The sequence below is a fragment of the Numenius arquata genome, chromosome 3, assembly GCF_964106895.1.
Source record: "Numenius arquata chromosome 3, bNumArq3.hap1.1, whole genome shotgun sequence".
Classification (NCBI taxonomy): domain Eukaryota; kingdom Metazoa; phylum Chordata; class Aves; order Charadriiformes; family Scolopacidae; genus Numenius; species Numenius arquata.
The window spans coordinates 11183752-11208323 of NC_133578.1; the positions used below are offsets into that span (position 1 = coordinate 11183752).

General features: G+C 50.7%; 1 protein-coding gene across 1 annotated transcript; it reads right to left on the reverse strand.

Moving 5' to 3' along the window:
- Positions 1-1828: 1828 nt before the first annotated feature.
- LOC141463306 (TGF-beta receptor type-2-like) lies at positions 1829-21401 on the reverse strand. The gene is made up of 8 exons (XM_074145639.1): positions 21318-21401; positions 19091-19184; positions 15491-15641; positions 13147-13349; positions 8331-9130; positions 8073-8214; positions 6678-6805; positions 1829-2333 (listed from the first exon to the last, which is right to left on the reverse strand). The coding sequence occupies exons 1-8, from the start codon at positions 21399-21401 to the stop codon at positions 2121-2123; spliced, it is 1815 nt and encodes a 604-aa protein (XP_074001740.1). The 3' UTR covers positions 1829-2120.
- Positions 21402-24572: the final 3171 nt, after the last annotated feature.

The following is a 24572-nucleotide window of genomic DNA, read 5'->3' on the forward strand; positions in this document are numbered from 1 at the left end:
TGAAGTCAGGTGGGTGGAAAGAGTGTATTTCTGGTGAACTGGGGAGGATATGCTTGGAGAGAAGGGGGTTGGCTTGAAAAAAAAAAAAAAATCATAAGGTGACAAGGAGGTAGGAGCCAGGTAGGGGATTGGTGACAATGAAAGGTATGGTCAGAGTCGCAGGTGGAGACTTACACTTGGCCAAAGTTAGTTTTTATTATTTAGATTTTATGTGACCTAATTCATTCCCCTTCTGTCCTTCTTCGAAGGAATTAGAGACAATTTTATTCTATGGTTTTAATTTGGGAGCTGTGGAAACAACAGCGAGACAAGAAAAGGTTTTTGTACGTGCTGGTGCTGTCAGAGCTGTGTGTTTTAGAAAACCAAACCAGCCCTGCAGATCTACTTCCCTGCTCCACGTTGGGGAGCCTTGGCCTCAGAAAGCTTGTGGTTGTTGTATGGTTTTCTCCCTTCCCTTCCCTTCTCCTGTAGGGGCTGACCCACGAAGCCGTGTGCTGGTGGGCAAAGGTTTACTCTCCGATGCCATCCTGAAAGATACACCTCCGTGTAGGTGAGTGTCAGGTATGGGCTTGCAGGGCTTCTTGGCAGCAGCTAAGGCTTTTATTACCTTTTGCTCCCATGGGTGGAGGGATTAAGATTTGCAGAGTGCCAGGGTTCAGAGTGAGGTATGACTCAACCTTTCCTTAATTGCCTTCCCACTCCCTGGGCAGCCTGGCATGGGCTGGTGGTTACGGGAGTAAAGGTCCCGGTTCTGTCTGATCGTGTTTCTTCAGGTAGAGCAACACAGCAGAGGGATGCGAAAGAGTTGCCGGGAGAATTGCTGCTGGAGAGGGTACAGCAAAGGGCTATGAAGATGATTAGGGGACTAGAACCTCTCTCTGATGAGGAAAGGCTGAGGGACTTGGGTCTTTTTAGTCTGGAGAAGAGAAGACTGAGGGGGGGATCTGATCAACACCTGTAGATACTTAAAGGGTGGGTGTCAGGAGGATGGGGCCAGTCTTTTTTCAGTGGTGCCCAGTGACAGGACAAGAGGAAATGGGCACAAACTTGGTCATAAGAAGTTCCATCTAAACCTGAGGAGGAGGAACTTCTTTACTTTGAGGGTGGCAGAGCACTGGAACAGGCTGCCCAGAGAGGTGGTGGAGTCTCCGTCTCTGGAGACATTCAAAACCCACCTGGACACGTTCCTGTGCAACCTGCTCTAGGTGGACCTGCTTTGGCAAGGGAGTTGGACTAGATGATCTCTAGAGGTCCCTTCCAACCCCATATCATTCTGTGATTCTGTAATCAGTGAACATGTTTGTGTTGATGGTATGACTGTGGCACAAGTCTGTTCGCCCGAGGTGGCTGGAAACTGGACTGGTATGGGGAAGGAGTTGTCTGGATGCCCTTTATGGAGACTTTTTGGAGTGAAACAGCAGAGTCTGCTCTGGTGTCTATTTTCATTCTATTGAAGAAACTTCACGCACCACCTGAACTATGAAGTACACCCAGGAGTTCCCCAGTGAAAAAAGGTGCGTTGGAGTTTCAGCAAATCAGGCTTTTGCAAACCGGATTATCAGGTATCTTTGCAGTGTATTAAGGACTGTCTGATCAATGAGCAATTTTCTTGGCTGCCAGCATTTTTTCTACTGAGGATGTGTTACATGTGTTACAGGTCTTTTTTTCCCTCCTGCTACAACAGAATTTATTTTTCTGTGTGTGTAGGCCATTAAAGAAGAAAAATCAAAAATTGTCTTGATCTCTGCAGAATAAGCAGTCAGAAGAGAAACTCGTGATGGCAATGTGGAAGGACTTCAAAAATAGGCATGGAATTCAGGTGCTTATTAATAAAAGATTAAACATTATTATTTTAAAAAATAATAAAAGGAATGCTTTGCATCATTATACATTTAAAGTAAGTACAAAATCAGTTCATATATAATGTTGCACTTTAACCAAAGTATTGATTCCACAGTTCACTGTGTCTGTGGGAGGAAACAGATCTTATAAATAAGTTATGTACTGGATCTCAGTTCCATTTGGAAAAACGAAGCAGGGTTTTTTTTTTCCCCGGTGAGCCAAATGCTTCTCGCTTATCATCTTCTCATCTCTCATGACCAGGCCTTTTGCCTGCTGTGTCACTGCGTATTTCTGCTCTCGTCGCTGTCCTGGGGCTCCCCGCCTGGAGAAGCCGTTTTGCTGGCCTCGTTGTCCGTGTTGTTGTTGAGGATGTCGTCGCAGTCCATCTGCGCCATCAGGTTGAAGCGCTCGGCCACGCAGTGGGCGGTGAGACGGGCCTCGGGGTCGTGGTCCCAGCACTCCGTGATGGTGTCACACAGAAAGCGCATTCCCTGCGAGGCAGAAGGGCTGAGATTAGGATATGAAGGCAGGAGGAAGAGGAGCTAGAAGCTGGTCTAAAGCAATCGTACATGCTCTAGGCAATCCTGCTTCAGCAGGGGAGTTGGACTAGATGATCTCTATGGTCCCTTCCAACTCTAAAAAATTCAGTGAAATTCTTCACATCTTACTGCAGAAATGCCTCTTTTTTTTTTTTTTTTTTGGCCATGCTTAAGCAGAGGAGGAGCCCTGGTAAGTTGTGGCAGGTGCCGACGCTTGCACCTTTCTGGTGCTGCTGGTGTTAGAGCAGCAGCCTCTGCTCACCTGGGATCCCATCCCATTTCCCATGCTCCCTGGAAATTGGTGTGTGTCGACTGTGGGACTTAAATAAGGGCCCAAGGGAATTTGCTTCTCCCCCCGCCTCCATCTCCCATCTCAGCCGTGCCCGTTCCCATCAGAGCATCCTAACATGAGGAGGGGCAGGAGATGGTGTCCCACAGCCTGGCAGCCGAGCCCAGGTCTCTGGGTTTCGAGCCCGTGCCCTGGCTGCTAGACCTGGATGGTGGTGGTGGTGGGAGGTGGTTCAAAGGCAAGTTTGGAATGAAACTTCTTAAACGTGACCTATTGTTCTAGCAGCTTTCTGGCAGGGTGCGCCGTGCCAAATGGCCGCTGCAGTGGGCAGCTGAGCTTTCTTTTCTCGCCACAAAGTAGTGTCTTGGTTTAGGTTAGGATTGGGCACCTCTCAGCGTGCTCAGTTCCTCCCAGTTACAGTGGTCATCCCTACTGGTAATAGAATTTTTTTTTTCCCCCCCAACTGTTTAGTGCTCTGAAAAGAGTCCCAAAATTTTGGGCTTAGAAACAAACTGGCAGTATTTAGCTGTTATTTTTTCTTCTCCCTCTTAAGTTAGCAACACCGCTAGCACCGGGAGCTATGCTGAACCTTCCTTTGCGTATATAATTCCCATCATGTGCTATTGCTTTCTGCATGGTCGACCCAGGTTGCAACACAGTGGAAAAATCGTTATTCTAAATAAAGCTTCATGTCTTTCAGTGGGTTTTGTGGATTTCTTAATTTGCAATTAAGAGTAACACAAAAGTCTCGCGTAGACCCACACAAGAGGAAAATGCCAAGTCCTGCACAGAGGTACCGCCGGTGTCACCTGTCCTTCTGCACCTTTCTCTGAACTCGCTGCTCGTCCCTAAGGCTCCTCGAACGAAATCTTCCGTAATGGACGCAGATTAGAGAGAACAGGCCTGTGCAGGGAGACTGACAGATGGTGCGTTTCAGAACCTCTTACGTCACCCGTTTATTAGCCTGGTTGAAAGGATTTGAGGATAATTGATTAACATGCGAAAATGAGCTAGCTTAGCCGAAGCTTTTAAAATAAGCCTTTTCTCAAACAGAACGTGGCAGTGTCGTATGGCTTCCGTTGTTAGATTTTTCTGTGCTTAATTTTGCCCTGAAATCACGACATTTATTTGCAATTTGCCTTCTAAGTAGCGACGATGCTCTTTTGAACGCTACAACTGGGACATCTTGCTGCGCTCACAAAATGGACTCGGTTTGGATTTTATATTTGATGTCTCGGGTTTCCAAAGGATGCTGAGTTTTACAAGTATATTTTTAGTGGCAATATTGACTTAAGCTCCCACTGCTCTTTTTCCTGTTCTGCACCAGCTCTTCGGTTGTGCCAGTACAACAGTCTGTTCAGCTGCTTCGGGAACCAGATCCAGGAATTTACCTGGCCTTTTATTTTTTAAAAAATGTGGTGGGGTGTGAAGCGAGGTGGAAGCAAAGTGTTTGTAAGCTATCTGGGGAAACTTTGGCGATAAGTTTCTTCAGTGGGCTTTACTGTGCAGCCACTGGGGACAGCGGCCATGGAGCTGCTGATGGGCAGCCTGCTGGGTGAGTCAGCTCTGCCAGGGAAATCGGTGCTTACGTCTGCTGAGAATCTTAAACCGTGGCCAACAATGTAGGCCCTCGCTTGACTGAGAAGGGATCCTGGCGGTTGAAACATGGAAGTAGCATTTGGAGCTCAGTGTCAAACTTATTTTCGTTGGTGGGAACATCTATGGGGGCTTCCCGTTCAGGTGAGCAATTTTGTCACCTGCAGGAAGCCCTTGACTCATCTGAGGAAAGGCTGAGAGATCTGGGTCTGTTTAGCCTGGAGAAGAGAAGACTGAGAGGGGACCTCATCAATGCCTACAGATACCTAAAGGGCGGGTGTCAAGAAGATGGGGTCAGACTCTTTTCAGTGGTGCCCAGTGACAGGAAATGGGGCAATGGACACAAGCTGGAACAGAGGAAATTCCGGCTGAACATGAGGAAAAACTTCTTTACTTTGAGGGTAACTGGAACAGGCTGCCTGGAGAAGTTGTGGAGTCTCCTTTTCTGGAGACATTCAGAACCTGCCTGGATGTGTTCCTGTCCAGCCTGCTCTAGGTGAACCTGCTTTGGCAGGGGGTTGGACTAGATGATCTCCAGAGGTCCCTTCCAACCCCAACCATTCTGTGATTCTGTGACTCCCAAGGAAGCCCTTGGCACAAGACGGTGGCTTTCTGCTGCTTCCCAGCAGATGGTGCTGCCCTATGCCGCATCCTGAGGAGACTGCTTGCAAAATGCCGGGAAAACCGTGTACGGCCAGGCTCGTGAGGAGATGTTCATTAGATCAGCTGAGATTAGTTGGAGGAAAACTTTCAGGAACAAAACGTGGCTTTTCTGTTCCTCTTCCCTGGTGGATATCAGGTGGTCTCATAAAAGTTACAACCTTACAAGCCTCGCTCTGTTTACGTCCTCGACCAACCCAACTGCAGCAGCGCTGTATCTCGGAGGTGATTGCAGTCAGCCCTTCGTCAGCTCAGCCAACAGCGCAGGTACGGTCCGGCTCTATCGGAGCGGGATTTTTTCCATAACCCAAGCCTCTGTATGTTTTCCCCTGTGGTTTCCAAGTTTATCAGAGGCCCTGGGAGGTTGAATGTCTGTGATGAATACCTCAAAGGCTTCAAATACGCAGCAGCGTTGATTGGAGTCCCTGTATTTGCCCCCATCCAGGAAAAAGGCTGGGTGGTGAGCTTCAGAAATGGCCTTGCCGACTGATGAGCTCACCGATGGTCCAGCAGAAACCACAGGCTGATTGGATGCTGTTGGCAGCTTCGGTGGGTCGGGTCGGTTGTGAGTCTTTGGGCAAACATGGTTTTGAGAGGAGATATTGTAGGGAGCACACGGCCTACCGAGATCGTGGAATTCTCTCTCTCTTTTTGAAAAGCCTGGCTTTTATGCAGCATCCAGGTGGAGCGGAAGCGGGAGCCGTGTGTTTTATGGGTGGGTTCTGCACAATGATGCACTGAACCCTGCAAGGCTTCCTGAGCCGACGGGCTCAATGTCCCAGCTTGTTTTTCAGATGAACTGAATTGTTGATCAGCGGGTGGTGGTTTTCCCCAAGACATGTGAAATTTAAGAAGTACGGAAGTCAGGCAAGATTTAAGAATCGTAGTCAGCGTGCCAGTGTTACCCCTGTGTCCTCAAAGCATGGAAGAAAGCACTGGAGCTGGGGGAGAGAGGACCACGTCAGGGCCAGGAGGTAGCTGTGTTTCTGGAGCTGGTTGGTCTGGGTGTGCTTGGGGGATGTCTTCAACGAGCACATCTCGTGACTGCCGAAGTATTTCTATTCTAGAGCTCTGGGTTATGCTTTCTGTGCTGAAGCGCTGTGCTGTCAGACCCTCTGAGCTGCTGAAAGACTTCCCCTTGAGAAGGCTTGAGCCCAGCAGGTTCCCTGCTTTCAGCTTCACGCGTGTTTCCTGGTCGTTTCACTCCAGGGAGATGCTTTCCTTGCAGAAGTCCTCCTTCTCGCGTGCCAAGCCCTGACCTCTCGTGTTGGAGGTAATTTTGAGCTTGAAACCTCCACAATCCTGCGGGCAGGAGGCTGGATGCACCTTTCTCCCCGGTCCCTGCTGTGAGATGGCTGCGTGCGAGGGACTGCGTGTTTCCTGAGCCCGAGGTTTCTGGATGTGGGTGGTTATGGGAGAAAGGGGGTGGACTCAAATAATTTACTGTTTCATGAGAATAGCTTGCACTAAAATGCTCCGGTTTGCTGTTATCTGCAAGATAACTGAATACCATCGCTTGGCATTCGTAACGCTTCCCGATCAGGACAATTTATGCGTCGTTAAATTTTGCTGTACCCCTGGCTGATGGCTTTTAAACACCGGGGGACTGGGCCTTGTGGGGCTTACGTGGGCTCAGCCAGCCAAGAAGGAGCTGCAAGTAGGCTCTAGGAGTTCTGCCTCCTTGTGATTTGATTACAGCTGTAACGATTTTATGGGTTGCTCTTTCCTGAACCAGCTACCCCCAGTTTTACCTGATGCACCAGCCAGCTGCTGGGGATCTCGGGGCGTCCTCTGCCATGCAGCACGATGTCCCTCATGGTATCCACGCAGGGCTGCTCCTGGACTTTTGACCCAAAAGGCAGCTCATAATTCTTCACCTCTGCAAGGAAGAAGCAACAGCAGTGTCTACAGGATGTTTTTCATGCATTCACTGCTTTGCTTTGGTATGGTCCACTGGAGGAGAATAAATTTGTTTTTATCAGTCGGCAAAAATAAACGGGTCTGGAAACAATTTAGAATTTGAACACAGAAATATAGCGCTGGGTTTTCATATAGAGGTGGTTTTTTTTTTTTTTTTTTTTTTTCCAGAGATAAGACCAAGGAACCATCTGACCACCTTCCTGAACCCAAGAGATGCACTACAAAGGACTTTGGGTGAGACATATTTTGAGCAGGTAAAATGTGTTGCGCTGGTGAAAGACGGGAGAAGCAACTATGGTACCAGCATCCAGACTCCTGCTGCGGGCATGGATCGGCTTAGAGGAGAAATGGCCCTTCCAGAAGAGCAACCTCATGTTGTGGGAGGCCAAGGAGAAACTCCCTGTTGGAGAGGTGAGAGGCCACCAGCTCCTGCCCGGATGCGAATGCAGGTGAGATACGAGTGGGGAGGGATGGCCTGGGATGCTGGCTCAGGAGCAAAGGGTGCACAGGGCATCTGAGCCAGGCAAGGTTCTCCCACTGCCGAGCAGGGGGCACATGGGGACGGTTGGGGCAGCTCTCTTGCCACGGATTGGAGCTTCTTGCGGCTCCAGGGGCTGGTATTGCAAGTAGGTGGGATAGGGAAGGAACCGGAGGGAGCTAAAAAGGGAAGAGAGGGGAGCAGGCAGAAGGGCAGGCCGGGGCTAACAGCCGGGCAGTTAATTAAACGTTTTGCTACACGCAATTACAGATGCCAGGATGTGGCTCTGGGAAGTGAGGGGGGACATGGCTCTGTTGGAGGCTGGAGTTTGCGAGTCCCCGTTGCAACATAAACCCTCTGCTGTTGTCTGAAAAGAAAAAAAAAAAAAAAAAAAAAAAAAAAAAAAAAGGCACTTGTGGCCAGGGAGGGGGAGGCAGCTTTGGCTCTTCCTGCTCGGTTTGCTTTGCATCGCCAGCGCTGACTCGGATGTGACTTGGCTGGCTTTGAGCGGGGGCTGGACCAGATGACCCCCTGGGGTCCCGTCCTGCTCCTCGGCCACTGAGCCGGCCCCCTTGAGCCGCAGCACACAGGGCAGGATCTGCTGCCAGTTCTTAGCAGCCCTGCAGAGACCCGAGCCACCCCAAATCAGGTCCTGTGCCACCGCCAGGGACACGAGGGTGGGCCACGTCCCTGTACGGGGAGGAAGGGAGCAAAAAGACATGTGGCAACCCCAGTGTGATGCTCCTACCTCCTACCACTTCACATCTGGAGGCCATTTCCCACAAAACGAGGGCCATGGAGTAGACATCCATCTGCTTGAAAGACTCCAGGTCTTCCAGGTTCACCCTGGACTCCAGGACCTCTGGGGCCATGTACCTGGCGGTGCCCACCTGCCCGCAAAGAAGAGAGAGGTGTTAGTAGGTGTGGGCGAGGACCTTGGCCATGGGGTGACCAGGGGTGGTTTGCAAAGGATCCCCTCTGGGGAGAGCCAGTGGGTCATACTTGCCTGCCCGCTATTGGCAAAGTCGTCCACCGTCAGGGAAGGGTCGAGGCGTATGGCGATGCCGAAGTCGCAGAGCACGCACTCCTGCTCGTTCTTCACCAGGACGTTGGTGCTCTTGATGTCTCGGTGGGCGATGGGGATTTTGGGCCTGCCGCAGGTGGTGTAGTCGCTGTGGAGGTGGGCCACCCCGCTCACCAGGGAGCCTGCCATCTTCTGCAGGTCCATCCAGCTCAGGATGTGGCGGGAGAGGTAGTCCTTGAGGTTGCCCCGGCTGTGGTAGGCGGTGATGAGCCAGTACTCCCGGCGCGGCCCCGCACCCCGGTCCTCGGCGGTGAGGAACCGCAGGACGCTGTCGTGCTTCAGGCTGGCGTCGGTGAAGATCTGGCTCTCGTTCTTCCAGGAGGAGTACTCCTCGCAGGGGAAGATCTTCACAGCCACTGTCTCATACTGCCCCGAGCGGCTGTGGCTCAGCTTGGCCCTCCACACCTCCGCGAACTGCCCTTTGCCCACCATCTCGTCCAGCTCGATGGGGAGCAGCTCAGCAGGACGGCTGGTGGGGATGGCGCCGGCCGGGCTCTCGTCCATCAGCACAGACAACTTCTCCTCCCGCTCGGCCGACCTCCCCGGCTCCGGCAGGGCCGGGGGCTGCCCGGCTTTCCCGCCCCACGCCTTGGCTCTCTTGCGCCGCTTCTGCGTGCGGCAGAGGTAGAATGTCACCGTGATCATCACCGCCACCAGCAGCGGGGGCAGGAGGCTGATGGCGGCCACCGGGATCACCTCTTTGCTCTGCAGCATGGAGTAGCCTTGTGGGGGGGAAAGCAAAGGCGAGGGTCTGCGACAGCTCGTTCTCATCGCGCCGAGGAGGAAAATAACGCGAAGCCGTTAATGAAGCGCAGCCCTTTGTGGGGGCTGCAAGGCAGGCTGCGCACAAGCCCCGTCCCGGCGGAGAACCCAGATGTCGGCAGCTACTAAGGGGGCTGCTCGGGTTAGCTCTCAAATTTACCTCCATTTATCAAGCGAGGGGTCGGGGGCCGGGCGGTGTGTCGGGTGAGACCTGGCCGCTGCCACCAAAATGGCTCAGCCGTCCTTTCGGCATCTCCCAAGTGCCGCTTGTGCCCGGCGAGGGGAGCCGGGGCGGAAAAAAGAGGGATAAAAGCTGAGGCAAGGCTTGAATGGAGCAAATTTGAGGCCGGGGCTTTGCCGGCCCCCTGCGGTGCAGGGAGATCCGGGAGGGATGCTGGCGGGGAGGGGGTGGGCAGGGTGCAGGACTGTGCATCCCTGGGGGAACACCGGGATGCTTTGCACAATAATTAGCGTAAAGGAACATCGTTTCAGCGCTGTCTGCCGGTGTTGGCATCTCCTTCCTCGCCACGTTACAGCGCTGACCCCCGTCAGCCGAGCAGGCATGGCTGCTTTTGTTTTATTTCTTTTAAACCCCTGTCAGCCTTCAGATCATCACGGGGAGGGGGGGGAGCACGCAAAAAGCCCTGACCCTCACACAACATATAATTGTCTGATCCTTTGATGTTCGCGATTCCTGGAATAAACATGCTGACTTCAGTAGAGATATTCAAGTAAAATCTTACTCAGAGGTTTTTCTGCCAAGTATAATAACCCAGGGGAAGAGGGATAAGAATCATTCCATAAGCAAAACTCTCGCTGCTTGACCTCAGTGTGTGCAGATCATAATTCAGGTTCTGGAAAAACAGAGCGTTTAGCTATTTTCCTTGGCAAATTTCAAAAAAATGTGCTGCAGCTAATTTCTGCAAGGCTGTGAAAGCGTTTCTAAAATAGGCATCAGGTTCAAACCACAAGATCAACCTAAACTGATATAAATCAATAACTAACTCAGGAATATGTTTATTTTGGAAAGTGCTAGGCCTGGATATCACCTACTGCTTTAATGGATTTACCCGATGCTTAAGACCCCATCTTTGAAACTCTGAAGAAAGAGGAGATATTTTTAAGGGAGTTGCACGCACGAGATCTGAAAAGGGGAAGTTAATGCAACTCCAGCAAATTCCTTCATGAGGATGCCCCTTCCCGATGCAAGACCTTGGATACGGCTTAGACCCCTTCCATGGAGACCAAATGTGGCTGCTCTGGTGGTAACTGTGGGTCTGTAAACCCACACCTTGTTAAGCATCGCTGTGTGGGGCTTTCTGTCCCTGTCGGGGGGAGGTGGACCTCCAGGACCAGGCTCAGCTGGCACCGAGGTGGAGAGGACTTCGTGTGCTCAACCCTACCCAGTGTCTTCCCAAGGTGTCTGCTGAGCTCCTGCTTGCACGACTTTAGGAAATGATGCTGCTATGTGTTTTTTAGGGTCATCTCTCAACTCTGATGGAGTTCCTTGCAGCCTTGGTGCTAGGGCAGTGCCACCCAGCAGCCCAGACCTGAAAGTCGGGCTTAAGAAATCAAGAAACTGGAAAAAATCTGCCTACTTCAGCTGCTGGAGAAACGCTCATCTCTAGTAGGTACTTCTCTGCTCAGTATTTGTCTATACCATTGAAGGTGATCATAAATTAATGTTTAAAATGCAAATGATCCTTTAAAGGAGAAGAAAAGGATGTAAACAATGGGGTCTCTGAGTCTGGGGCTTCCCAAGTGGTCCCACGAACCAAATCAAAGAGGACAATGATTGTTCAAGGCTCGAGCTACTCTCACTCTGAGTTTCTGCACTTTAGGTGCCGGCTGGCAGGAGGAGGCTGTTTGTGGAAGCCTTCGGTGGGGGTGGCATTTCCAATGAGCCAGTTGTCATTTTTGTGTGAAATTACATATCCCAGCATCGGCTTTGGGATTTGACTATCTCTCCCTAGAAGTGCGCGTACCTGTTATGTTTGGCTCAGGAAGCAGCAAAGAACTGCCAAATTTAGCATCATTTGCCTTCATTAAAAGTGGCTTGTTTGTTCTGAGAATTTGCATTTTATGTGATTTCTTTTTTTTTTTTTTTTTTATTTTTCTTTGCGTTGCGGGAGAAGCTATGCCTCCCACTTGCAGGTTGTGCTTTAGGTTCATTTTCAGCATCTCATTGCTCTGTGATTACAGAAAATCAGACGGGTTTCATTTTGCTTTTGTTATGGGTCAGATTCTCGATGGGCATTTGGATAAACCTGGGCCATTTGGAATTAGGGAGGTTTGGACAAGCCCCCAAAGGCTCGGGATCTAGCTGGAAGCACTTCCAAAATACACGACCCTCGCAAGGTTCAGAAATGAGCTGCCTCTTAGTTTTCCCTCCTGTGGCTTTATAGCTCCTGTTGGACCTGTAGCCATCTGCTGAAGCATCCACAGGCGTGCCAAGCCGTGCTCATGTCTGTGTACAGCAGCAGGGTGGCTCTGGCTGTCCCTGCCGGGGGGAAATGCTGCTGCAGAAACCCCCAGGAGAGTGGCAGGGGAGGCACAGCCGAGCGCCGAGTCCCACGCCCCAGCACCACCACCTTTTTGGGTTGGAGCTGTGGCGGACGCCAGCGGTTCCCATGGGTGTGCCGGGGCAGGATTTGCTCTGGCACAATTTATTTAAAGCTTTCAGAGTATTGACTCACGCTGGGTTACGTCAGCCTTTGGGTTCCCTGGTTGATTCGCCCTGAGTCGCTGAAGGGTACAACCTACCGAGAGATACGGTGGATTTTCCATTGCCTGATGTTTCCAGACGAAGGCTGGAGGGATAGCTTAGCCACAGATAAAATACTGGGCTCAGTAACAGGGTACAAATTTTACCTAGCTTTTACATAGGAAGGTCGAAGAAGGTGCTGAAAGAGCTCCTTCTGGCATTGCATCTCCTACTCTACAAGTGGTGTTCCCCAGGGGTCAGTACTGGGGCCTGTTCTCTTTAATATCTTTATCAACGACCTGGATGAGGGGACAAAGAGCACCCTCAGTAAGTTTGCAGATCACAACAAGTTGGGCGGGAGTGTTACCTGCTTGAGGGTGGCTCTACAGAGGGATCTGGACAGGCTGGATCAATGGGCCGAGGCCAATGGCATGAGGTTTAATAGCCGGGTCCTGCACTTGGGTCACAACAACCCCAGGCAGCGCTACAGGCTTGGGGAAGAGTAGCTGGAGAGCTGCCCGGCAGAAAAGGACCTGGAGGTGTTGGTCGACAGCTGGCTGAATATGAGCCGGCAGTGTGCCCAGGTGGCCAAGAAGGTCAACAGCATCCTGGTCTGTATCAGGAATAGTGTGGCCAGCAGGAGTAGGGAAGTGATTATCCCCCTGTACTTGGCCCTGGTGAGGCCCCACCTCAAGTGCTGTGTCCAGTTTTGGGCTCCTCACTACAGGAGGGACATTGAGGTGCTGGAGCAGGTCCAGAGAAGGGCAACAAAGCTGGTGAGGGGTCTGGAGCCCAAATCTTATGAGGAGAGGCTGAGGGAGCTGGGGTTGTTCAGCCTGGAGAAAAGGAGGCTGAGGGGAGACCTTATCGCTCTCTACAACTACCTGAAAGGAAGTTGTAGCGAAGTGGGGGCCGGTCTCTTCTCCCAAGTAACAAGTGATAGGACAAGAGGAAATGGCCTCAAGTGCGCCAGGAGAGGTTTAGGATGGATATTAGGAAAAATTTCTTCAGAGTTACCGAACATTGGAACAGGCTGCCCATGGAAGTGGTTGAATCACCATCCCTGGAGGTATTTAAAAGACAGGTAGGCGTGGTGCTGAGGGACATGGTTTAGTGGTGGTTTTGGCAGTGTTAGGTTAATGGTTGGACTCGATGATTTTAAAGGTCCCTTCCAACCTAGACGATTCTATGATTCTATTGCAAATACAAGTCATTGACCATTAGTGTCGGGTGCTTCTCCCTGCCGTAAATAACATTAACAAAAGTGCTCACCGTTGGTGTGGTTTTCAAAGATAAGTTTATCGTTGCACTCCTGCTCGTCCACACAACCACAGATGTAGATGATCCCCTCCTCGCTGGGCTGATGGGTCATGATGCAGCGCGAGGTGTTGTAGTTGGGGACCATGAGGTTTTCGATGGGGCGGTGAGGGTTGTGGCAGAGCGTGCTGATCCTGATGCTCTCGTTGTCCTGCCTCCTGCACGTGCCAAACGAAGCGACAAAGCGTTAGTCTCACGGCTCAGCCTTTGTGTCACCTGCGTGACATCTTAAACCTGGTTTTTAAGATCATTCATTTTAAGCTGTGTAGGAAATGACTTGTTTGCAGTGGCTCTGGTATAATTCTAATTATACCTGCTTTGGTGGGGCTTTGTTAAAGCCCCTTATCTCTCCCAAATGGTGAAAAGAGAAATGTTTAGCACATGCCAATACTAGGATGTGAGCCCGAGACTCTACTTTTTCCAGTAGATAATTCACCAGTTCATAATCACGCCTGGAATCAGGTAGTGCCAACCGTAAGACTGAGTGTCCTGTGCAGGATCTGGGGACAAAACCCATCCTTTACCAGTACCAGCTGCTAGGCCAGCTGGTTTTGGGGCTATATGGACCTAAGGAAACCCTTCAAAATGGGGGTCCTGCCTCGTATGTCACCTCTACTGCTACAATACAAGTCATAACATCTCTGCCTCAGGAGGGGCAGAGGCGTCTCTGCTGCCCAAATTTCACCTGTGGAGGGTGAAAAGGTGAGAGGTGGGAGACATGGTGGCCACCCGCCAGCGACCGCTTGGCTCATGCTTTCCTCCTGCTCCTCTCAGCCCATGTGTGCAGGTGGAGCCCATAAGTGCCATCTCATCTCCTGGGCGCTCTCTGGGCTAATTGCTGGTTGTTGTGCCCCATCCTTGCAGGACCATTTGCTCAAACCACCTGCGGGAGCAGAGCCCTTCAGTCGCTGGTCAGGGCTATTTCTAGAAACGGCTTGACCTTTGGAGCTGCCAAATTATAACGCGAAGGCGATACGTTGCTCATGAGCATGGGGCCAAAGCTGCTGCTGTGACTGTGACACCCACGTGAGACAAGTTCAGATGACCCAAATATGCCTCTGCAAGGGAGCAACGGGCAGGGAGGCTGGCTTGGAGGTGAGGCCTGCCTGCAGGGATCTCAATCTCAAGATAGGTTTTAGGATGGGGTGGGAGACGCTGGGAGGAGGCTGGAAGGCTGGTAGGTTATTTGTGACCCCACAGCTGCCTCACCCTATCCGATACGTGGTGCGAGGTACAGTCCCATCCCATGCCATGGGGTTGCTTTCCTGGCGTGGGGATTTATGCTCTGGGGGTCTTGCTTTTTCCTGTACGTGTAGGCTGTCAATGGGAAAACCCAGCGAGATGCTGGATTGCCTACCCAGGATTTAAGGTGGCTTCTCCATCTGCGTGTAGGGGAATTTGGGGAAGGGGGTGGATTTTGTTTGTTTGTTTAGGTTTCTTATTGTTTTTCTGTTTTGCCTTTTTTTCAAGTCCATAATGCAACAATTATGTTGAGGCAAACTCCTACAGAAAGTGGGGCGTACAGCATTCACGCTAATTAGCAGGTTGAGATAAAGCCTAGCGATAAGTGCTTGGCTGGCTTTCACTTTGGCAGCCAAATTAAAAGGGAAAGAAGAGAAAATCACTCTGGGCAGACCCAAAATGGGTGTTTTTTTAGTTTTACTCATGGGGACCAAAATGCTGGGGGAGGCACTCTTCCGGGCAAATGATGCAGTGTGTGCTTGGCCTGAAGTGCAAGATAGTGTTTCCCTTACAGGCATCTCCAGGAGAAGCAGAAAAGGACTTTTCCTAGGGATGGGAAGGAGGTGGGTTAAACCCAGAGGGTTAAGCCCCAGTTCAGTACCAGGTCAGACGTCCGTGCGCCAGATGGGGACTGACCTCAGCTGCACCCCTGCACGTGAACCGGGGCTTCACCAGCCTGAGGCAGGAGGAGATCGTGGGTTTGGAGGTCAGGGCTGCTGGTGTTGCCCAGTGGTTCCAGCCTATAAAGTTAAATTCAGGGAGTTATGGGGGTTTAGAGGTCCTGCAGCAAACTTGCCAAACCACGTGTTGGGCACTTCCATGTTCAATTCATTTAGAAAATGAACTGCTACTAATCATAGGGCAGACCAGATAATTTTTTACTCCAAACTGTAATTTTGATTATGATGGAATCAAAGGGGAAGGAAGAGAAAGTCCTGAATTATTTTAATGGGCAATAATTCAAGTGCAGGGACAGATACGTATGTGTTCCCGTGAGCTGCTGCCCCACGAACCCCTTTTTCCACTGCGTCCCCCCTCCGAGGGGATTGCTGCTTACCATATGGCCACGCAGATCTCGTAGGGGTCCTCGCAGTAGGAGTTGAGGTTGCAGTTGCTGTAGCAGACCTTCTCCTCGCAGGCCGGCGGCGTGGAGTCGCACCACTTGCACAGGTTGGTCTTCAGGCTGCGGCGGGCGCTGGCACAGCAGGCTGCGGGGCAGAGAGGTGGCGGGGGTGAGGAAAAACAACCTCCAACTATTTCCAGCGATTCGCACAACCCGGTGGAGAAGGAGCCCAAATCGTCCCTGTTTCTCCATGCATTTGTTGATAGCTTTCATTTTGCTCCATTGCTTGGTGAAATGTGCTTTAGATTATCCCAAAGCCTAGAGGAGATGGAGGGATGCTTTGCAGAGCCTGGGAAGCTGCAAAAAACTGTGTTTTTCCTCTGTGTTTCCCATACTGGTTATCATCAAGGGGAAGTTTACTTCTTCCTCTGCAACCTAGGCTCAAATCAGCATCTCTCCTCATCCTGAGTGCACGCAATATCCAAAAAGGGACATCTCCGGGTCTCTGCATGCTTGAAGACTTTATTTGTTGCTGGGGAGGGACACACGGCCAGGTTGGGGCAGCTCCCTCCTCTCCTGCTGCCTCCTCATCCTCCCTCTGCCCTCTGTTCAACAAGCCCAAGCCAGGGAATGTGTTTGCCACCCGCTCCCCAGCAATGAAATAAAGGATGGGCTGAGACTTCCTGAGCTCTGGGCTGCTCCTGCCCCAGCTCCACTGCCCGCTCTGCTCCGGAGTGCCGGATCCAGCCCCAGGGGCAGGAATAACTGCTGCCTGTGTGGAACTGCTCTGCCTGTATCTCGGTGGCATCAAATTATCTCTATTTTTATACAAAGGGTGAAGGAACTATGCTCAGTAAAGGGATAAATCCCAGCTAAATTTAAGTTTCCTGTTTTAAGGCTGCTAAATGTCCATTTTTTTAAAAAAAAGAAAAAGAAGCCACTTAAGTGGCTTATGTAGAAATATATATTTATAAATTTTAACTAAATAAATAAACTCAAGAGTGTTCAGGTAGGAACTTGAACTACAGCAGCTCATTCTTTGAAGGTTTGGGTCGTCTGTGCTTCGCCAGCAGCCACCTCCCCGAGCCGCCCGGCAGCGCTGGGTGCTCCCAGCTCCTACGGAAAGGGCGGTGGTGGCTCACTGTGCTGCCACCGCCACCACGAGGGTTTTCCATCACCAGCCGTTAGTTCGAACAAGAAACAAACTGCAAAATCCCCGACTGCGGCTCAGAAAGCCTCAGTCCCTGCGAGCAAGGCACTGCTGATACAGGAGCATACCCACGGGCACCCTGGGTCAGTGGGCAACCTGCAGGACCTCTTGCATTCTTGGTGGTCACATGTGTGACCTGCCCGTGTCCAACACATGAGCCTACAGTCCCTTTCCTTTTTAACGCATCTATTGTCCCAACAGCAAAAAAGGGATTTTTAACTTCTCTGCTTCCCAAATCTGGGGCACACAGCCTGCTCCCACAGCATCTCGTGTGCCTGCTCCGCTTCCCTCGCTGGCTCAGACCCCCCTCCACGAGATGGCCATAAAAGAGCTGCTGGAAGGCTCCCACACAGAAATAAACCGTTTACAAGCTCCCATGGCCTCATACGTAGGGCCAAAGTTAACGGTGGAGGGGAAACCTGGCTGCAGAAGAAATGCCTGTTGCATCTGAAGGCTGGAAGGAGGAAATTTTGGTTAAATGACCCATGCGAGGCTTAAAATGCGACTCAACAGGGATGGTGTCCTGCAAGGTGGCAGGGGAGCTGGGAGCGGAGCGGGTGAAGATGATGATCACAACCTCTTGCTCAGCATCCGCCTCGTCCATGAGGCTGCTCTGGCCTTGCTGAAGGACCTGGGGATTTTGTGGGTGACCTTAACAGCCCCACATCCATCCAAGGGTAAGCTACTGAAATTGTGATTCCAGATGGGATTTGAAGCACCTGCAGCCAGCACAAGCCACCCTCGTCTCCCCGCCTCACTCTGTCAGGGCAGGACTTGCAGGATCCTGGGCAAAACTGCACTCGAGGACAAGAGTTTTGGAGGTGGCTCACTAATTAAGCCCAGCCTTTGCTTGGGGCTCTTGATCTACAGAAACAGCCACGAACTCTCTACAATGCTCTACAAACTCCATTGGCGTTGTTACATGGGAACAGAGAATCAAAGGTAAATTGGTTTCTCCCCCCAACAGCCAGCCCTGCCACAGCCAGGGCTGTGCTCTGGTGGTGTCACTGCCCTATTTCTTCTTCCAGCCCTTCTGCTCAACCCATCCATGCCCTGGATCATGCTGTGCTCGCAGCATGCTCCTGCAGGACCGCAGGCTTAGCACCATCATCCCAGGGATATTTGGGGGCCCTAGGGAGGAGAAGCAAATGAACAAATCCAGGTTGTAGATGTCGCTGATGCAGAAGAGCGATGGAGTTTGTTATTTATGTATTTATACCCACGGGGTATGTTATTTACTTATTTATATCAAGGGTTTGCTTGAGGTCTCAGAGCAAAACGTCAGCCCTGGCAGTTTTGTACTGGCACACGTGGTGGGGATCTTGACTTGCCAGTCATTTGCACTGCTGAGCGGAGAAGCCCAGGCAGATGAAAGAGTTAAATATGGAAACGAGATCCAGAAATATAGTGGTAACCGGACAAAATTCTTTGGAGACAAATTGTTCTAAACTAGCTCAGGCTGCGATTCTGTTATCTGCTCTGCAAGAAAGGTCAGACCAGGAATATCTCTTTTTCCTCCCTCCTCCTCCTCCTAGGAAGCTAAAAAGAAGAGCACAAAGCCCACTGCAAGTTTCTTCAGGACTTTGTGTCCTTGAACCATTAGCTCGTAGGTACAATTTAACTGCCACATCACTCATCTTGGCCCTGATTAGACCCAGATGAACACTTTCAATATTAATACTCAGATGATTTAATAAAGCTGCACGAGCAGTAAAAGTAACAATACACTCCCATAAAGGGGTTCCAGATGTTGCCAAGGCAAATGCTAAACATCAAAATACAAACTTCAAAAAAAAAAAAAAAAAACCCCAAAAAAGCTGGATAAGCAAAACTTGGAACAAACTATAAACTAATTAAATGTGGGTTGAGTTTTCCAAAAATAAATTGAAGCCATAAGGATGTGATGTGAGCCAATAAATAGTACAGTTAGTCAAAGTTATTGTGGAACGACAGTTGGAAAGATGGTTTGAAGTCACCGATAGGTGGGCTCCCAGTGAGCTTGGCTTCCTATCAATAGGAAGGCTTGTTCTCTTCTACACGAGAACAGGGTCAAGTCTTCTGGTATCTATAATCAAGACCCCAGAGAGGTTACTGAAAGAATATGAGCCGATTTTCAAGTAGAGGAATAAAGTAAAAAAACTATGCCAAAAGTGTCCGAGTCTCTCCTGCAAGAGCAGCAGGGGTGTTACCACCACCCGAGGACATCGGGATATTTTTCCACGTGTGTTGGGGGCAGCTCTCCAGCCTGTCGTTGCCCACAGGGCATGCGTGCTTTCTGCTTGGCCACCTGCAAGGCCTATTGAAGCACCACCACCGTAGTCAATAACCCATCCTCTTTCCCCCGTAAAAGTCATCTAAAACAGCTCTCCAAGAGAATTTCATACCAGTCCTGTCCTTGCAGCCACGGAAGCAGTCAGCTCCCAACAGATGAGCTTTTTGCTGGCTTGCCAGGTGCTCAGCTGCCAACGGTGACTGCAGCTGCAAGAACCCAGTGGGATAAATAGGGCTCTAATTAGCTCGTCTCTACCAATGCAGCCCCAGAGAGCAGGTAGGTCCTCCACCACCTGACTTTGGCTCCAGCTTTCCACACGCTGCGGTCTCCAGGGAGGATGAGTAAGGAGCAAGCCCGGGGTGCCCGGAGGTGGTGGCAGGGTGCATTCGGTACAGGGAAGGAGAAGGCATTTCGTAGCCAAAGCGATGGCATGTGCTTGTAATGCGTTTTCGCTGCGGGGCAGAATGAGCAGTTTTAGTTCTCAAATATTCTCTCTGGCGTGCTGTTTTGTGACAACTAAACACCAGATGGGCTCAAGGAAAAGTGCTTGCTGTGAGATGTTTAAGGCCCTTGCACCCCTCCAGCTCTGCCCCTCCCAACGTGGAAGGGCACCTTCCACCATTTAAAGGCAATTTGCCCTTGAATTGCTTTTATTTTTCAAGGACAAAGAAAAATGGATCATTTTTAGGTCAGAAATGCTTTACAGTGAGGCTCCCGTCCCCTCTTTTCTGTGTATCTCTAAGAACCTCAGGATGGGGCTGATGCTACCTCAGGAATTGCAGAGGGTTTCCCAGCTTGCTGTCACTGCAGCAGCTCCGGGAGGTCTCTGCAGCATCTTTTCCAGGCAGGTCAGTCAACCTGTAATCCCCGGGCTTTGCACTGGGAGGAACTAAGGCCTGGGAGATCGGCTGCTGTGCTCTGCGGCTGTCTCTGACCGGCAGCAGGCTTAAATGCAGGACTGGGGAGCACCTGTATCTCAACCCTGCAGCCACGTTGCTCCTGGAAAGCCCCTGGTAGGTGCCCTGATGGAAACTCAACCTGTGCTGAGACCTGCTTTACCACCTGGGTGAGCCCGAGCTCGGCGGTGAGTCTTTCATCCACTGCCGAGTTCAGGATTAGGCTTTGCCTTGGGCTTTGATCCACGGCTAATGACATGACTACACCATAGCAGAGCCTCTCATAAAATTATTATGAGAACAAACAAATTCCTTCCCTATTATATACAGTACTTGTTTTTAAGATTAAAACAACAGCCGGGCTGACAGGCTCTGCTCTCTCGCTGACCCATGGGAGAACACCAGGACCTTCGTGCTCTTCATTGGCAGGTTACTCCCGAGCTGCCTCCTCCACGAAGCAACCACCAGTGCCATGGGCAGGCTACGTCAGGGTAATTCCTATGTCCCTGATTTCCAGGAGATCCTACGCAAGGTCAGAACTCCCCATTGCAGTTGTCCAGCATGACCTGTGTAACAGGGATCCCACATTTCCCGCAGTCAGCTCCAGCTTGAGCTAGATCCGATCTGTCAGAAAGCCCCCACTGTCACTGTGGCATCTCTCCAGATTTTGCAGGATCTCCCCAGTGCTGTTCTTTTATTTTGGATGGAGCTCAGCTTCTTCCAGCTCAGTTCTGTTCTCCACTGGTGGAATCTGGTGCTACTTTCAGCTGCTGAACCAGAGTTTTTAATATCGGGCCACTCTTCTCCATCCATGTGTTTACAAACATCGTATCTTCATCTTTGTAGGAGAGGTAGAGCAGACCAAATGGAGCAGAAAAAAACCTATTATCCTTTTTTTTTTTTTTTTTTTTTGCTCCTGTGAGGCACAAGCCCCCAGCTCCCCCCGGAAACCCAGCAGCGCTCATGCTGCATTCCGCTCAGAGGACCAGGCTCTGCCCTCAGGTATGTGGTCCCACATCGTCCTGCATAATAAATACTGTACTTGGCAGAGTACAGTATAGAGCAAGGAATGAGCCAATAATGTTTCCTGGTGAATAAAAAAGGACTGATATTGATTGCGTTAGACACCAGTGCTTCCTGGTGCCAGAAAGACTTGCAGTATACATTTCTGGTTTGGTTGGACCTTCTTCAAACAGGCTGGTAACCAACTTATTCCACCACTTATTTTTCCTTTGTGAAAATATCCCTTTAAATTAAGTGTTTAGCAAATACTGCTTAGTCCCATTACAAAGTAAATTGGGTATGGATGGTACCAGCAGACTTCTCCAATCTCTTTCAGATGCTTAAATTACATCATGATCTAACTTGACCCCAGGGAGAGACGAGCTCTGCAGAATGTAGTCCGTCCTTCTGCTTTGGTAATCTCCGGTATTTCTCAGGTACCTTTCGCACGTTGTCTGCACGTCGGCGCAATGACTCCGCTGTTGGGGCGCTGGGATGTTTCACGCAGAGGTACCCCAGGGTCATGCCCCAACAAAGCTGGCACCGTCTGGGCGGGCTGGAGCGCCGGGGGCCAGCGAGGCGATGCCTGGTGCTCGGCGGGGAGGATTTGGCCGGAGCGGTTTCTCTTTCATTTCGGTCAGTTGATGTCTGTGCCCACGGGTGAGGACTGACCCCCCACGCTCCTCCGTCTGCCCTGGGAGCCGCTCGTCTCCTCCATCCACCACGACAGCCCATCTTGCTCGTGCCCAAGGCACTGAAACCAGGCAACGCGTGGGACCCCTTTCCTCCACCCGCAGGGAGACGCTTCCCCTCTGGGAGATCTCAAGTTTCCTGCCCCAGATTTCACTTTCTCTCCCCCGAAGCTGCTCCTCCTGGGATAACCCGCTCTCCATTCTCTGGACCCTGGTTTGTCCCAAGGTGTGTGTGCTGGTGCGGGGTCTGTGGGGGTGGCAGGGAGCAGGCGTGATGCCACCGCAGGACAGTGGGGCTGGCAGGGATGGGAGGGCTGCACGGGCAATTATCTGCCATATTGTGCTCTCGCTTGTGTTTAAAAACAACAACAGCGCAACTGACTCATAGATCCTACGGCCTCTGAGTCATTTTTTATTTCTGGATTTCACTGCTCTGCCCTTTGCAATGAAGGGAGTTGCATGTGCGCGCACACACACACACACATCAAGTTCACATTTGTTTTTCCCCTATAAAAACAAAACGATTTCCATACCATTAATGAAACAGAAATGATTTGACTTCGCATACCCCGGCTTTTATTTTCCATTTCCATCCTCTGCAGATGAAATAATGATGGTTGTAAAGTAAACCTCTATTTTTTTTTTTTTCCTTTCCCTTTCCAGGCAGCCTCTTTTCGAAATAGCAATAGGGAGTCACTTACAGGCTTGGCTTGTGCTGAGCCTGTAGTAATTAACCCCTTCGTCCCCGGCTTTTCCTCTGTTGGTATTTAACCACAGCATGGCAGAGGTAGGGCCAGCCGGAGCATCTCTCGGTGCCATGCCCATGGGATGAAGGAGGCAGCAGGTCTCCCCTGGGACTAGAAAAAAAGTGGGCAGGAGAATGTGGAAAAGGAGAAGAGCTGATCCTCTATGCAATGGAGCAGTGGAGGGCGCTCGGGTCAAGACACCTGTGGGTCGGACAGCTTTCCTGTGAGATCCAGGGCGCTGGCACTGCAGAGCCAGAGGTACCTGCACTCTTCCTGCACACCCCATTTTTTGGGTGCAATTCAGCATCACTGTCTTCCATTTAGCCTGGCAACCCCCTCCTGGGTCGCCTCCCTGCCTTCTCGGTCTCCAGGGACCACCAGCCCTGGCATCTCAGCGAAATGTCCTCTCTCCTCCCCACCGCCGCTGTGGAAATAATCTGCGGTAAATAATTTAATCAACAAATCTTGCTCTTTCTGTTGACAGGGCCGTTATGATTCTACGAAGCACTCAGAGGAGAATTAATAGGGTGAAGTAATACCTTACACGAGCAGCCGATACAGCTGGCGCTGGGTGTGCGAGCACGTGCCTGCCTTGCCCTGCGGGACGGGTGAGCTGCCCTCCCCGCGGGAGCAGCAGCTCTGCTGTTCGATATACCCTTACCGTTACACTCCCTCTGCCCAGGCAATCTGTCTGTCTTCAAGGCTTACACACACGCCACAAGCATTTTTCCTAATCGCATCCATCACGCAGCGGCACGGCCCTGCATCCCCCCCAGCATCGGTTCAGATGCTTCCCCGATGCCTGGCCCGGGCGGGTTAGTGACAGCGGCTGAGATGCTGTTACTCTTCCCAGACTGGGTGATGTGTTTTATATTATTTCTCTTGGATTTATTAAGCATTATGTAACCGGCTAACCAATCCCGCATGCGACGCAATCGCGGCTGATTTCATGTCAGTGGAAAGTAAACAAAAAAAAAAAAAACCCCAAAAGACTGTTCTGAAGTGGCTGAACTGAAATTCATTTCCACATGCAAAGCAATTCCTGGAGGATCTTCCCCATCTCCACGCAGCTACTTTGCATCCAGGCTCGCATGTAACCCATTAGAAAAGAACTACAGAAAAAATCGTTGCATGTTGTACATGACAGGGCATTACAAGCACATCCTCTCTGTTTACTCCCTGCATGCAACAATTAAGATGAAGTTTATTTTACTTAATCATTTTTAAGCATCTTTGTGGATTTCTGCTGCTCCTTGAAATGTGTTACGTTGGCATATTCTTTGTCTTTTAGCTGGAAAACTCCTTCAAACGTGAAAGTTACTCACCGATGAAGTTTGGCATCAAAATTTGAAAAACAAAGCAAGCCAGCCCTGCTGTCCTGAGGTCCTGAAGCCCAGCAGGACCTGACCCAACGCGATGGGGAGGATGTTCTGCCCTTGCTTAGCTTTGGAAGGACTGTAAGTACCAGGTGAGACAAAAACCATACCCCCTTTAGACTCTGAAATCAAGCTCTTTCAGGAGCACTCGTCTTTCTGGTGTTACAGACAGCGTACTTCCCATTAACACCAGTTTGCACCCCGAGACATTGAGCTGAGGACGGAGGAACGTGGATTGGACAAAACACAGACCTGGTGGACCCATACCATTTTCTTTGTTTTTCTCAGTGCATCTGAAACATTCAGCAACGTCTGAAAATGTTGCGTGTATTTCTGAATCCATTTTGCTGATGCATTTCACAGAAACATCAGCAAAGTTGGTGGCTGGGAGACACCCCCTTGCATGTTATTTGCATTATTTTTCAGTAAGGCCCTCAGGCACCCAAGCACCTGCTTCACCCGGGCAAGTAGCTAAGTCCAAGTTAAGCTGAGCTGCTCAATGAGGCCTGGCTGGGCTGATGGATCAATGGCTGATGAAGTTGTCCTAAAAACAGGAGGGAACCCACAAGTTAGGGGTTTGTCCACCGTTCTGGAGGCTCACTTATCCCCTCGGGTGACGAGCAGGGACGGGTTCTTCAGGAGTGCTTGATGCTCCACAGCCTTCATCAAAAACGTGGCCCAAGGGAAGGTTGAAGTTTAGCACAAGAGACCTTCAAGCCGTACAGGACAGCAGCTTAAAACAGGGTTTTTTCATTCCCGGAGTGCCCTGTGTGTGCTGGCTGTTACAAGTTGCTGTGTAATTACAGCTGGTACCTCCAGAACCGTTACCACACCAGACAAAAACTGCCCTGGCAGGCAAAAGCAGTTGTGAGTTTGCCTGGT